Genomic DNA, 14,023 nt, shown 5'->3' on the forward strand with positions numbered 1-14,023 from the left:
TGGTGATGGTGATGGTGATGATGGTGGTGATGGTGATGATGATGATGGTGGTGATGGTGATGATGATGGTGATGAATGTGTGTGTGTGTGTGCATGTGTGTGTGTCCAATGGCTGTAGTGACTTCTCCAGGGAATAAACAGACATGTCCCAAATCCGCACTGGTGGAGAGATGGAGGCTGAGCCCAAATCCACCAGCCTGCAGGACTCAGAGTGCCAAAGCTTCTCCCCCAAGACTGACCATGGGTTCTTGGGGGTGCAGATAGTCAATACTGATTGTCCCCCAGCCCTTTTTGGGATGTTATTCTAGACTGAATGGCCTCAAATTGGACGACTATAAAAAGGAGTGGTAGGGATGGAGGGGTCCCAGAGCTGAGATCACTCCCACTGAGTGAGGCTCCCTGAAACTTGACTCATGAGACTAGACCAGAAAAGCAGTTTGGGGAGAGAGTCAGATAGACTTGGACCTGGCTTCAGGGAAACAAGGTTTGGATCAGAAGCAAGATGTTGTTAAAAGTTTAGCTCCTTAGATCTGCAGTGTTCAATACTGTAGCTACCATCTCCATGTAGCTATTTAAATAAAATAAAATAAAAGTTCAGTTTCTTAGTCATACTAGCCATAGCACAATACCCACATGTGGCTAGTGGCTACCATACTGGCCAGCGTAGGTACAGAACATTTCCATCCTCAGAGAAAGTTCTAGTGGATAGTGCTACTTTAGAGGTTTTTCCCACTGGGTTCATGAAAAAGTCATACTCTGGGTCTAACTTTAAGCTTCCCCCCGTGTTGTTGCAATTTCCTATAACTTCCACCTATTTCTGGGAAAGAGTGAATCCATTAACTATTGAGCCGATTCTGATGGCATTGGGGAAATGGGAAGTTTAGGGTAAATAAGAAGAAGGGTGAACTGGCCCAGGCCCACCTCTCCGTTGGTGCCTGGGGAGAAGGAGGATGTCCAGAAGAGGGGACGCGCTCAAGAGCTCTGAGTACTGACTCAGAGCAGTGAACCAGAAGGAAACTCATTCAACGAGAAGCTGGAAACAGGAGCTCAATGTGGGAGTGCCCCATGCACTGGATAAGGTTCCTGATCACCAGGAAGGGCTGGGATGTCCTGGATGCCCCAGAGGGGAGGATGATGGGGGTGCTGGGTCCCCTTTTCCCAGCTCTGGAAGGAGCACTGGATTGGGAGTGAGAAAATCCTTGAGCCCCTGTCCAGGCCCAGCACCTCCTAACCAGGTTCTTGGCAGAGAAGCCAAGGAGCGTGTGGCCAGAGTGCGGCCCACCCACTGCAGTGGGCCGAGGGTACCAGGGAAGGGCAGGAGGTGGGTGGGGAGAAGGGCGGAGGAAGGTGGCAAGGACTGCCACCCCTTTCAAGTTGCTCCTCTCCCTGTTATTAATTGTGTGAGCTGTGACTCACACTTCAGTGGGTCTTCAAAGACGAGTCAGTGGAACTTAATTAAACCTGAGCCGTTTAGCACATCGATCATGAGAAATACACAATTTACACAGGTGATTAGGCCACCTAATTATAAACTGATGTTTCTCTGCGCTCGGCTCCCTCCCCTGATTGCTCCTTCTCGGTGGTCTGCTAATTGGCCCTGGCTGCTCAGCTAAAGGCCCCGGGGGCCTTTGCTCCTAGAGGAAGTCTCTGGAAATGGGACTTGTTCTTGTCTTTCTAAGGCAGTGGATTAAGCATGGAGGGGATCCATGGCACCCTTTGGAGCCTTCCTGCAGTCTGGGGACACTGCTTGGACATGATGTGTGGGGTACAGGACAGGAGCCTGCCAGGGCAGACATGGGCGTGGGCTTTTCTTGCTAGCCTGGTCATGGTGGACTTCTTACAGTTCCCTGGTGCCCACAGAGTACAAGGCAAACTCCTTGGCATGGCATTCAAGGCTCTTCAAGTCCTCCCTTTCCAGAATCATCTGCTTTCTCCCCAGTCCCCATTTCTGTTGTTCTTTTAGTCCCACCTGATCATTTCTAGATTCCACAAATTGGTCATGCCCTTTTATTCTCTAGGTGCTTGGTCTTGCTGTTCCCTCTGCCTGGAATACCTATCTTCTTTCTTTGTCTGGTGAACTCCTACTCATCTGTCAAAACTCAGATCAATCAAATGCTTCCTTCTCTCCAAGGTCTGTTGTGAATCTCTGTAGAAACACAACAGATTTTTTTTTTTTAATAAATTTAAGTGAAGAGCATTTTTGGCTTGCACCCTCAGTCTCTGCATTTGTGGAAACAAAAATCTCTCTTAGTTTTTCTCTTTGTGTTTACATATTTTTCTATTAAAATGTTAATGGTGGTTAATACTGGATGATGAGATGGTAGAGTTATAGCTACATTTTTTTACCTTCTTTTTGTTTATCTGTGTTTCCTATTTTTCTATAATATAAAAGGATTATTTGTGTGAATAAACAACAGCAAAAAGAATACAGCCAGGGTGGGAAGAGATGAAAAGAAAGAAACCACTGAGGGCAACAATTGTCCAGAAGACCACTGAGAAGCCCCTGGCAGAGGATTTGCTGACCCCCAGGGAGGACCAGTGAGCACTCTCTCGGCAGAGTCACGATTGTTATTTTCCACAGGCATGGCTTCACTTGCATGTTTTTGTGTATGGATCTCAGCCAGTGTGCACACACACACACACACACATACACTCACTCCTCCGCACTTTTGGTTTGTATATCTTTTTTCTTTTCTTTTTTTTTTTTAAAGATTTTATTTATTTATTTGACAGAGACAGAGATAGCGAGAGCAGGAACACAAGCAGCGGGAGTGGGAGAGGGAGAGCAGGCTTCCCGATGAGCAGGGAGCCTGACATGGGGCTCAATCCCAGGACCCTGGGATCATGACCTGAGCCAAAGGCAGATGCTTAACGACTGAGCCACCCAGGCGCCCTATCTTTTTTCTTTTTTTAACAGCAGGTGTACCCTTTATTTAAAGGGAATTGTGTGGAGAGCCCCACAAAACAGATAGTGGCAGAGCTCCTTTGTTGATGCATGTGGGGGGCCCCGGAGTGCAGCTTGCTCAGCATCCCTTCGTCCACGGCAGCTCTGACCTTACATCTCTGGAAGCCTGCCTTTCCCCCAAACATAGGTTTTAAAGATGCTGATGTGCGTAAATAAAGTCCAAAGTTCCTGGCTTGGCACACTTGACCTTCAGTCTCCTTATCTCCCTCTTCTCCTCTGCCATTGCTCTGGGATTTTTAGATGCCAGCCACGCTGGATTTCTTTGTTTCTCAAAAGGAATACTCCTTTGTCTCCCTCAGGGCCCCTGCAAGTGCTTCCCTCTGCCCTGCGTGTCCTCTCCCTTTCTCTGCTGGACTCCATCTCAGAGGTCACTTCCTCTCTGAAGCCTTCCTGGAAGCCTTCCTGGAAGGCTTCACTATTCCCTCTGTGTTCTCGGAGCACTTGGTCAGGTTCATACGCTGTATCTGTGTCATGACAACGTGATTCTCGTGACAGCATGTGTAGGTCTGGTGAGACTCACACGTGGGGAAGGGGGTGGGCACAGAGGACCAGGACAGGGTGGCAAGGGGCCGATTTCACGGGCTTTCAGAGGGCGTGCATGTGTTCTCCCCTCCTGCCCCCATTCCTCTCCAATCTGTACTTGTAGCAACGCAGGGGAACAGTCAGACCTCACAGGCTGTGGAGCTGGAGCATATTTCATGCTGGGACACAGGAAGTGTCACAGAACGAGGCCCTAGGCAATGGGGGGAATCCATATTTAGTTGCCTCCTGCCAAGCATGGAGGAGAAAGTTAACTGTTCTCTTCGTGGCCAACCCAAGTGTAGGGATGCAGGGTGCTCAGATTAGAGGTATGCAAAGCTCTGGGGCCCTGTAAACAGCGGGGAGAGCTGTTTCTGGCTGAAAATGGGTTACCAACTGCTACCTTCCGAGGAGTATCTGGGGAAGCAAATCTCTTTGGGAACACACCATTGATTAAACAACAGCAACAGACAAACAAAAAAATCACTTAGAGAGTTCCAGATCTGGAGACTGAAGATGACCTATGAAGAGTTATAAGGGCCCTGAAATGAGAAACCATCATCCCAGCATGGAACAGTGTCAGAGAAGAGGATTAGCAAGAAGAAGACTGCCCAAACACACCCCTTTCTCTCAGCCACCTGCTCTGGCCTCAGCTGACTGGTCTGGAGGTGGGCATCTCACTCAGGCTTGGCCAATGGGTCCCTCCTCCGGGACTTTTGGACTTGGGACTTTAGAGAGCTTGAGGGAAGTTACGGAGGCTGATGCAACTCTTGGAGCGATTGGGTGTCATTTGGAAGGAGAAAAGTTGAGCTGATGCACAGAGAAGCAGCTGGACAGACCTGATGGTGTTGGTTCTGGCTCCCATCATGCCTGAAGCCTGCTTACGATCCTGCCCTTCCCGTGGCTCAGTCTGAGAAGCTACTTCTTAATGTTCCCCGAGGCAACACATTTCCTTTTCTATTTCAGCTAACCCAAGATGGTTTTTGTCAGTTGGAACCTGAGAGAGTTCTCATTCATATGGATCATTACACCTTTTCCAGCCTAAAACCCTATGATGGCTCTTCATTCCTTTTGGGGTACAAAGCAGAAATAAGAATCCCCACCATTTCCTCGATGGCCCTGCGTGGCTGGACCCCTTTCTAGCTCTCAGGCCTCATCTTGCTCCCTTGAACGTCTCGGCCACCACCAAGTCCTTGCCCTGGGGGCTCCCTCTCCCTCCCTCTGGATCCACATTTCCCCCCACTCAGCCTTCAGACTGCAGCTCTACCATGACCTCCTCCGGAAGCCTTTGCCGGCAGACCAAACATCCCTTGGCATAGGCCCTCAGAACCATGTCATCTCCTCCCTGGCACTTAGCACAGCTGTCCCTCTGCTTTCGCTTATGATTATTGGATGGCTCTTCATCGCCCCTGCTAGACTAGAAGCTATGGGACAGCAGAGGCCAGGCTTGTGTTTTGTTCCCTACATCGTCCCACTCCCAACTAAGCACCTGGGGTGGCTTTAAGACAGGTTTGCAAATTCTTGGGTGCTTTCCCCTAGGAGTTCTTTTCATCCGTAATGGGGCGCAACTCAAGTGACTCACAGAGCAAATGGAACGCAAGGGGAAGGCTGCTAGCAACTTTCTTAGGCTGGGTCGTAAAAGGACGCAAAAGGACGCAAAAGGAAGCCCTTTTACGACGCAGCTTCCACTCGGCTCGCTCTCCCTTGGATAGCTCACCCTGAGAGAAGCTACTGCCATTCTGGGGGGACACTCTAGTGGCACGTGGAGAGCCCTGCGTAGGGAGAAACTGAGGTCTCCTCCTCAGCCAACTGAGCTGCCACCAACTCACCAGCCATAGAGTGTCCACCTTGGAAGCAGATCCTTTATTCTGGCCCAGCCTTCAGGTGGCTGCAGCCCTACATGACGTCATTACTTCAGTCCCATGAGGGACCCTGAGCCAGAGCTCCTCAGTGAAGTCACTCCCAAATTCCCAATCCACAGACTCTGAGCGAGACAACTAATGTGTATTGTTATTTTAAGCCACTGAGTTTGGGGATAATTCCTTGTGCAGCAGTAGATATGCCTGCCAGTCAGTAGATTTTAGTCGCTCTTTGTCACTTGCCTGGATGAGGAATACAAGGGATAAATCAAATTTAAATGACAGCCGATGCTTTGTGTGGCCTGTCTGCTCTGATTTCTCCTGGCTCTGATGTTCCGCGGCCCTATCATTAGAATAATGTTGTCAGTGCCCTGCTTGCAACCCTCAGACCTCTCGGCTCCAGATCAACTTCCTACTGCCAGGATGTGTATTTCTGCGCTCACAAGCCCAGATGATTCTGAGGAGTATAGTTGCTCCATTTCCCAAAGGATTTAAGCTTCAGTTTCCCACAGTGGTCACTGGCTTAATCACACATGCCTTCTTTGTGTGATTTCACTACCTCCATGCTGTGTCCTTGCATGTCCCACATAAACCCCTGTACTCCAATCCTTTCCTTCCAGTCTGATTTTTGGGGGAGCCCCCAGGAAGACAATGCTTTTTTGCAAGCTGGGACCAAGACTTGTTCTTCCTTGTACTCCCACAGGCTTAAGATTCAGCCAGGTTCTCAATTCTAGAATCAGCCCCCAGGTGCCCTCTAGGAGTGTCTCCATGATCTCCTTCGGCTGAGGTTCTGGTGGCAGAGAGAGACCAAAACCACACTTATCCTGGGGGACTCCAGGCTCTTAGCTCTCCTCCTTCTGCCCCACTCCTGCCTGCTTTGATGGGAGCCCCAGGATCTACCTCTCTGAGAGTCAGAGCTGCTCATCACAAGGCAATGAGACACCCATGGGTCTGGCCGCAGCCTGAGCCTGGATTCCCCATTCCCGGGACCAGGAGCAGAGCAGTGCCGCTGCCTTGGGTTCCAGATGGGGTGGTCGGGGAGGGAGGATGGGGAAGAGAGAGGAGAAAGAGGAAAACCAGTGGCTCATTCAGACTTCTGCCCTCCAGACCTGTAAGAATCAATTTCTGTTGTTTTAAGCCACTCGGTGTATGGTGGTGATTTGCTACAACTGGACCAGGAAAGGAAGGGGGTGGGGTGGGAGGGGAGCAGAAAGAAGACGGAAAGGAGCTAGAAGAAAGGGAGAAGGAGCAGTGGCTTTTGAAGGGCAAAGGTGTGGAGGCATTTAAAGGGAGGGAAAGATCAGAAGTCAGGCTACTCTGTATGCCTGGAGGGTGAGCCCGAGGCAGTAGGGCAGGTCCGTGAAGGACTTTGAATGTCACACTAAGGGGTTCAGGGTTGGTAAATTGCAGCCCGAGGCCAATCGACCCTCTGCTGGCTTTATAAATAAAGTTGTATTAGAACACAAACACACCCACTCAGTCACACATTGTTGAATTTCAGCTGTGAAGGCAGAGTCCAAGTGGCCCTTTGCAGAAAAACTTTGCTGACCATGGCAATAGGGTTCCCGCAAAATCCAAGGATGCCACCCTGTCCCTGGTCAGCTCCACCACGGAAGCACTGCCCCAAGGGGATGTTGCCAGGACTCTCGAACTGCTGACCCCACCCCCGCTCCAGGGGGATGTTCACTGGGTCAGCTTTGTTCACCTCCCTAGTCCCCAGCCCCACCAGAGTAAGCACCCAATGGATGAGAACAGAGCTGAGCCCCCCCCAAAGGCCAGAAACCCTGCCCTGGTTACCCACTGGGGTGGCCTCTTCCTCACCTTCCCCTCCCCTTTGCCCCAGGCATCACAATTTCCCTGCAAAGGGTCCTAGGTGGCACAGAGGACCTCTCTCTTCCCCAGGTCTGGCTTCCTTGTGATTGGGCCTCCCGTGACTTTGGAGGGTCCTGGGCTTCAGGGTGGGGCTTGCCTCTCTCAGGAGTGAGCGGACAGCTGGGCTCAGCATCCTTTCAAGTAGGGAGGCCCTCTTGGATTTTTCCATTGGCTTGAGACGTGAGAAGGTCCAAGCCTGAGATCATGAGGGTCGCTGCCATGAGAAGCGGGGCAGGCAGGGCACTGGCCCTGGCCTGGGTGACCGAGCGGGCCCCGCACGTGCACGTTTCAGCCGTGTAGCTCCGAACAAGCCATTTGCCTCCCTGGGCCTCAGCCTCCTCCAAGAGTGTCCTTGGACCACCTACATCAGGGTCCTTTGGGAGAGCTTGCAAGGATGCAGATTCCTGGGCCCCACCCTAGACCCAGAGTCAGAGTCTGGGGTACTAAGCCTGCAGTGCTGCAGGTTTCCCAGCTGTCCAGGTGATGGGGACAGAGAGAGCATGCTTGCCCGTCACCTTCTGCGAGCCCCTCTGCGAGGCCCTTTAGGTGTTAATGTTATTTCTCTGTTTTTGTTACTGGGGCGGGGGGCCCTGGATGCCCCTTTTCTGGTCCTGTTGCCTTGCATTCTCGGAGGGGCCCCGCGTGTCAGAGGAAAGCAGGACAGAGAGGTGGAGAGGCATCAGCAATAGCAACAAGCACTGGGCGGGGTTGTGCCCCTGGGAAGGAGCGGGGAGGCAGATGCTGCTGAGGCCATTTGCCCTCTTGCCCACCGCTCTGGGCTACCCTGCTCCTGCCTGGCACGGACAGCCTCCACCCGTCTCTGCAGGGAGGAAGCCTCTGCCAGAAAATGACCATGAGTGACACCACCGAGGCTTTCCAGCCATCAGTTTTTCATGGAATCGGTCATGGCACATTTGAGCTCAGAGGAACCTTAAGAATATTCTAGTCCTGCTCTTTCATGCTCCAGATGGGGAAACGGAGGCCCGGAGAGGGGAGCAGCTTGCTCGAGGTCCTCCGGTGAATTAGTAGTACCAGATGGGGGCTCAGAAGCCGGATTTCTGGAGTCCAGCTCCCCATCCTCCATACCCAGCATCTCACAGACTCCAGCTCGTGGGCAATATCTGCCAGTTACTTTTGTAGTTTCTGACATGTTGGCATCCCATTTGTATTATTATTTGCTTAGCATTTTCCCAAATAGACTTTTTGTTTTACCTAAATAAATCCATTTAAAAAAGAAACCCTCACATCATGACCATAACTGGATAACTGGTATCATGTGTCAGAAATAGAAGGTTAGCATAGGAATAATTACAGAACTCTTGACATAAATAAAACTCAGTCTGCGTAGTCCTTAAACGCATTTTGGAAACCACCAGCGGAATCTTCACTAGCCTTTTGGAAATGCTTGATTACAGCGTGGTGGGAGATGTATAGATTTAAGCCGCATTCCAGAATGATCTCGAGTGGAGAGTTGCAGGCCACTGGGGTTTAATTCTAGTGTTAACTACTCACGTGGTTTCTGCAGGTGACTGCTCTTCTTGGTCCATCATCTATAAGGTGGGGTTCACCACCGTGGCATTTCCGTGGGAAACAGCCAGGGGAGTGCCTCGAGAGCCACAGGGCACTATGCATCCTGATGTGTGCTATTTCGGTCAACCCCTACTTGGGGGTCTGCTCTGGGTCCAACAGGATAGCTGACATGGAGCAGGCCAGCATCTTCAGGGGGAGGTGTAGAATGAGTGGCTCCCTTTTTGCCATCAGCCATTGTCAGGCTAAGGGAAGGGAAGCTGCTCTGGTAGGGGGATCGGACCTCTCTTCCCTCTCTCCTTTCTTCTCTCTCCCTCTCTCTCTCTCTCCCTCCCCCGCCTCTCTTTCTCTCTCATTAGGACAGAGAGGGCAGTCATGGATTTTATGTAGCTGCAGCAGGGGAGATTCAAGTTAGACTCCCAGAATTGTTTCTACTGCTCATTCAATTCACTGGAAGATATTAGTGAGCTTCCAGAAATGAAGCTGGGGACCATCTCCTATGATAGACTCAGCTGCAGGGGACGGGCAGCCCTCCAGGGTTTTCCCCTTGCCTGCACTGGAGCACAAGCCTGTCTTGGGAGACTGAACTTGGGGGAGGCAGCAGGGCTCGGTGATGGTAGGAGAGGGCATCGTGGGCTCCCTTGAGCTGCCTTTCCAGCCTTTCTTTGGATTCAAGGGGTTGAAAGAGGAGAGAACTGGGAACCCCACGAGTGAGATACTCCAGTCTCACCGACAACAAGGCCCCAGCAGACCCCTGTGACCTCCCTAGCTGCCTTCATCTTCCCTCACTCAACCAATTCCCTGAGGGTGAAGCGAAGGCCAGAGAGAAAGGGACCTTCCTGAGGTCAGGTGACAGGCCAGGGCAGGCCGGAGAGTGACACGGAGGATTCCTGCCTCCCAGCAGGTGCATGTGTCCACCTCGATGCCCTTCCTCAAACTGGTTCTCAAGGACAGCTCTGAGATCTGCCTTGTCATTGTTGTTTGGGGACATGCCCTGGGGTGGGCTGCTGGCCTGGGAGGGTGATCAGGGTGGGCAGATCCCAGGCAAAGCTTTAGCCACGGGAAGACATGCAGACTGGACTCTGCTTACGAAGAAGACCGGGTTGGACTAAGCAGGTGTTTGGGGGCAGTCAGAGCCCAGACCTGCTCTCAGGCTGTGTAACGTGGGGACATCATTCACCTCTTCTCTTTCAGAGCTGTTTCCTCCTCTGGCAAGTTATGATAATCATGCTTTTCTACTGACATGAAAGAGGAGACTCTAGGACAGCACCGACCGCAGTGGGAATGCCATGTAAATAAATGGGCACCGGCTTTGTCAGCTGTGGCCGACTTACAGGAACAGGCCTGCGTCCCTGCATCTGCCGCTGAGGGAACCTTGGGGTCTGCATCTGAAAAACCCCACTCCTGGCCAGACAGAAAGGGACTGGCCCAGCACCTGACCTCTCTTTGAATTTGGGGGCCTTCTGTTCTATTGAAATGGAGCAGCTTTTCCTCTTCCTGAGCCCAGCTGGCTCGTGGGGACCTGGGAATGGAAAAGAAATGACCAGAAGACACTTACCTTGGGGCTGGGCCTGTGGGGGCCTCTCTGGTCCAGAGCTTATAGCTGCTGCTGGCCCGGTGTCCTGCACACCTGCCTCTTCCTGCCTGACCTCATGGCTCCTCTCGGTGGGCCTCTTTAAGATCTCCTCGATGGAGAAGGACAGCCCCAGCTTCTTGGGGGCCCCCCAGCGCCCTGAGCTTTTCCTCTCCATACCCTGCAGAGGGCAGGGCTTGCCTTGGGGCACTCTGTGGGCGGCTGTGAGGAGAGGCAGAAGGGGACTTTGTGTGTACCCAGGGCGACGCTGGTGGAGGGTGGCGTACTTCCTCCCCTGGAACTCTGGAATCAAAAGGGCAAGCGGAGGTGGAGCACGGGGAGCCTTGTGTCAGATTACCCAAGCACGGGTCCGTCTCCACACGGACTTCCATGGGCTACTCTAACCCCTGGCCCCGGGTGGAGGAGGCAGCTCACGTTGGGAGAGCTGGAATGGGCTGTAACCCAGGCCCGTGGGCTCAGAGCTCTTGCAGGCTTGATGTCACGGGGGCCACCTTGGCCACTCTGGGTTCGGTCGTACTGCCAAAGTTCTTCTCCAGGGTGGTCGCTTTCAGAATCCGCAGGCTAGGTCAGGGTCCCTGACGTCACTGTCAGTGCGGACTAAGGTAGAGAGATGGAAGGAAGAGGAAAGTCCACCTTTGCCTTTTCTCTGCCTTGTGGCCCTTGCCTGCCGGCTCTGGCCAGCCTCTGGAAGGTTGGAGTGCCACCTTTGGGCCCCAGGGGGCCAACTCTGATCCGGGCCACCCGCAGCTTGAAAGGTGTTCCCAGAAGCCCTCTTGGACTTTGAGTTCTGCTGCCTCTGGACTCCAGAATAGGCTTTCAGAGCACCTGGGCTCCCACTGTCCAGCAGGTGCAGGCTTAGGTAGGGGGTCTCTGGACCACCACAGGCTGGCTGTCCGTGACGGGGCTGGACTGAGTGCCGGTGTCTTTGGTCTTCCTTCCAGTCTCCCTGACCTCACTTCACAAGCCTCTCCAGAAGCTCCTGGCCCAGGGTGACTCTCCCTTCCTTTTGGTGTCCTTTCTGCTTCTTCCCGGCTGGCATGCCCCTCACCTGTCCCCCGAGATAGCACCGAGGGGACCCTTTCAGTCTGTCCCGTAAACTGTTGGCTGGGAGCTGACAAGGCATCCACCTGTCCTTATGGGGAATTCTGCTCCCAATTACTGTGTAATCAGGAAGGAGGGGGCAGTAAAAAGCTGATAAGAGAAGAAAGCCTCCACCCTCCTTAAGGCCGGGGACGCAGGTGTTGGGGGGAAGGGGCAGGGGGCAGAGTGGAGCTGAAGGGTGGGCAGGGGGGCCCTGGGGAAGTGCCATGTTGGGAAACTGGCTAGGTGGGAGCAGGACAAGGGAGGTTGGGAACAAGCTGGCCAGGTAGTGTCCCCAGGCCCAATAGAATGTGTTTGCTCAGTTAGGAGAGTTTATGGGTCACGTGGAGGCTGGGGGCTGGGCCGGAGTGCAGTCTGTTGGGTGTCAGCTATGGGCGGTCCCTGTCAGACTTGCTTTCCTGGGCTTGCAAACATCAGAGCAGGAGACATTTCTGAGTTCTTACGGTGTATGTGGGGAAACTGAGGCCCAGATCAAGGAGGCAGAGTGGATGTCAAGGCACGGTCTGATTTAAGTACTCCACCAGGGAGCTCCAGGATGCCGGGCTGGGCACAAGGACCAGTTGGCACGAGAGTGACAGATGCCCCAGGAGAGACGGTGAACGCGCGTTGGGACACTGGAAGCCAGACCTTCTCACAGAGGGTGGGGGGCGGGGAAGGCTGACCCCTGCTCCCTATGCAGGATGAGTCCGGAGAGTGAGGGACTCACCCTGAGATGGGGAGCAGGTAAAGATCACTCATCCTGCTTTAGAAGTGGTACCCCTTGGGAGTGTCAGGCTATCCGATGGAGCTAGGGGGCCCTGGGCTCCGCGAGGCAGTAACGAGCCAACTCTACAATCTTGGGAGTGTCCTTGCGCACCCATGCCAAAGTCTGATGCAGTTGGACATCTGGCTTCTTCCAAACAGGCATGATACCACCCTCCAAGTTTTCCCCGGAAGAGGAAGGAATTTTAATGAGTCAGAAGTGGAAGTGTAACTTAATGTAACTTCTGCTCATATACTGTGGCCAGAACGAGTCACATGAACCTGCCTACATGCAAGGGGGCTGGGAAATGGAGTTCTCCCTGTGCCAGGAGGAAAATGAACCATTTGGGTGAATGCACAGTGAAATGCCTGCTGTATACCGTTATGGTCAGGAGGCCAGAGTCCCAAAGTGGTCAGACCACCGTTGGTTGGCTAAAAGAGTCGTTGATTGCAAGGACATGTTTCCCTCCATTGGGGGCAGAGAAAGGGGTGAGGGTGTTTGCGGTGGCTGGTCAAGAGTGAGGAGAGGGACTTTTGGGGCCGAAGCAGCAGAAGCAGTGAGGACAGGAGGAGAGGCCATGGAGCTAGGGCCTGTGCATTCACTGCCTCATTGAACCCACCCCACGGCCCTATTAGGTGGCTGTCATCCATGCCGCTTTACATCTGAGATGTGTGCAGAGAGGTGGAGGGGTGGGTATAAGGCTACACAGCTAACCAGCAAAGAAGCAGTGTTGAAATCCAGGTTGGTCCTGCCTTAAACCCTGCTCCCTTTGCCATAATCCCCAGAGACCATCTGGTCCAACCCTGTCATTGTACAGATGGCCCGAATCCCAGAGAGAGAAGTTGCCAGAGTTACTACCTGTCATTTTCAGCACCTCCTTTGAGTTCCTTATATTTTACCTCTCTTGGGGGTGAGCCTCACTCCCCAGCAGGTTAAGGAAGCACCCCTTGTCATGTGGACCTGGACACTCGCTCTCCTCCCGACCCGTCACCCACGGCTAGCCACAGCCCTGGCATTCACGCTATGTTCATTCCAGAAATGTGCCTCGAGCATCCACTGTGTGCCAACCACCAGGGACGTGTAGATGAATGAGACACAGACCCTGCCCCGAGGGACTTACCTTCCGGGGCTGGGGAGGGGAGACTGGGGCTGCAGACGGGCCAGTGTGACAAAGTGGAAAGTGGCTGGGGGTCAGGAGGGGCTCTGGTGGGACTGCAGAGCGTGGGTGGCCCCCTGGACGCGGAGGAAGGAGAGAGGCAGGGGTGTCATTGCATGCGGGCTCCCTCGTTTATTCTCCTCGAAGACACACAAGCAAATAAAAGCACCCTGCATGGTGCACTGTTCCTCCTTTCGTTGATGGGAGAGGGCTTTCATTTTCTGAAGAGGTATTTAGGAAGAACATGCTGGAAAAGTAGGCTGGAGCCATCCGTTCATTTATGCATCCATCAACTATTTTTGAGGCACCCGCTCTGAGGTGCCCCACTGCAGCGGCAGTGCTGGAACAACAGTTGCGACCCAAATAGACACGCTCCCTCTCCTGGCGCTTACCTGGAGACTAGAGATGATAAATAAGTGCCCAATCTAATTTCCATGTGTGATAATGTGATAAATAAAACAGGATGATGAGGGCGCCTGGGTGGCTCAGTCGGTTGAGCGACTGCCTTCGGCTCAGGTCATGATCCTGGAGTCCCGGGATCGAGTCCCGCATCGGGCTCCCTGCTCGGCGGGGAGCCTGCTTCTCCCTCTGACCCTCCCCCCTCTCATGCTCTATCTCATTCTCTCTCTCAAATAAATAAATAAAATCTTAAAAAACAAAACAAAACAAAAAAACAACAACAAAAAAA

The 14,023-nt window shown here is 52.9% G+C and overlaps 1 protein-coding gene across 1 annotated transcript in view; it reads right to left on the minus strand.

Annotated features, from left to right (window-relative positions):
- The window catches only part of ISX (intestine specific homeobox), a 19,305-nt gene extending 7,930 nt beyond the window's left edge, over positions 1–11,375 (minus strand). Inside the window, 4 exon segments of the mRNA XM_034987242.1 lie at positions 10,301–10,495; positions 10,498–10,537; positions 10,819–10,897; positions 11,293–11,375. Of these exon segments, the coding sequence (XP_034843133.1) occupies positions 10,301–10,495; positions 10,498–10,537; positions 10,819–10,897; positions 11,293–11,375 (397 nt within the window).
- Between the last annotated feature and the right edge of the window lie 2,648 nt (positions 11,376–14,023).

The sequence above is a fragment of the Mirounga leonina genome, unplaced genomic scaffold (genome assembly GCF_011800145.1).
Source record: "Mirounga leonina isolate KUSES-001 unplaced genomic scaffold, KU_Mleo_1.0 Mir_418, whole genome shotgun sequence".
NCBI classification, from domain to species: Eukaryota; Metazoa; Chordata; class Mammalia; order Carnivora; family Phocidae; genus Mirounga; species Mirounga leonina.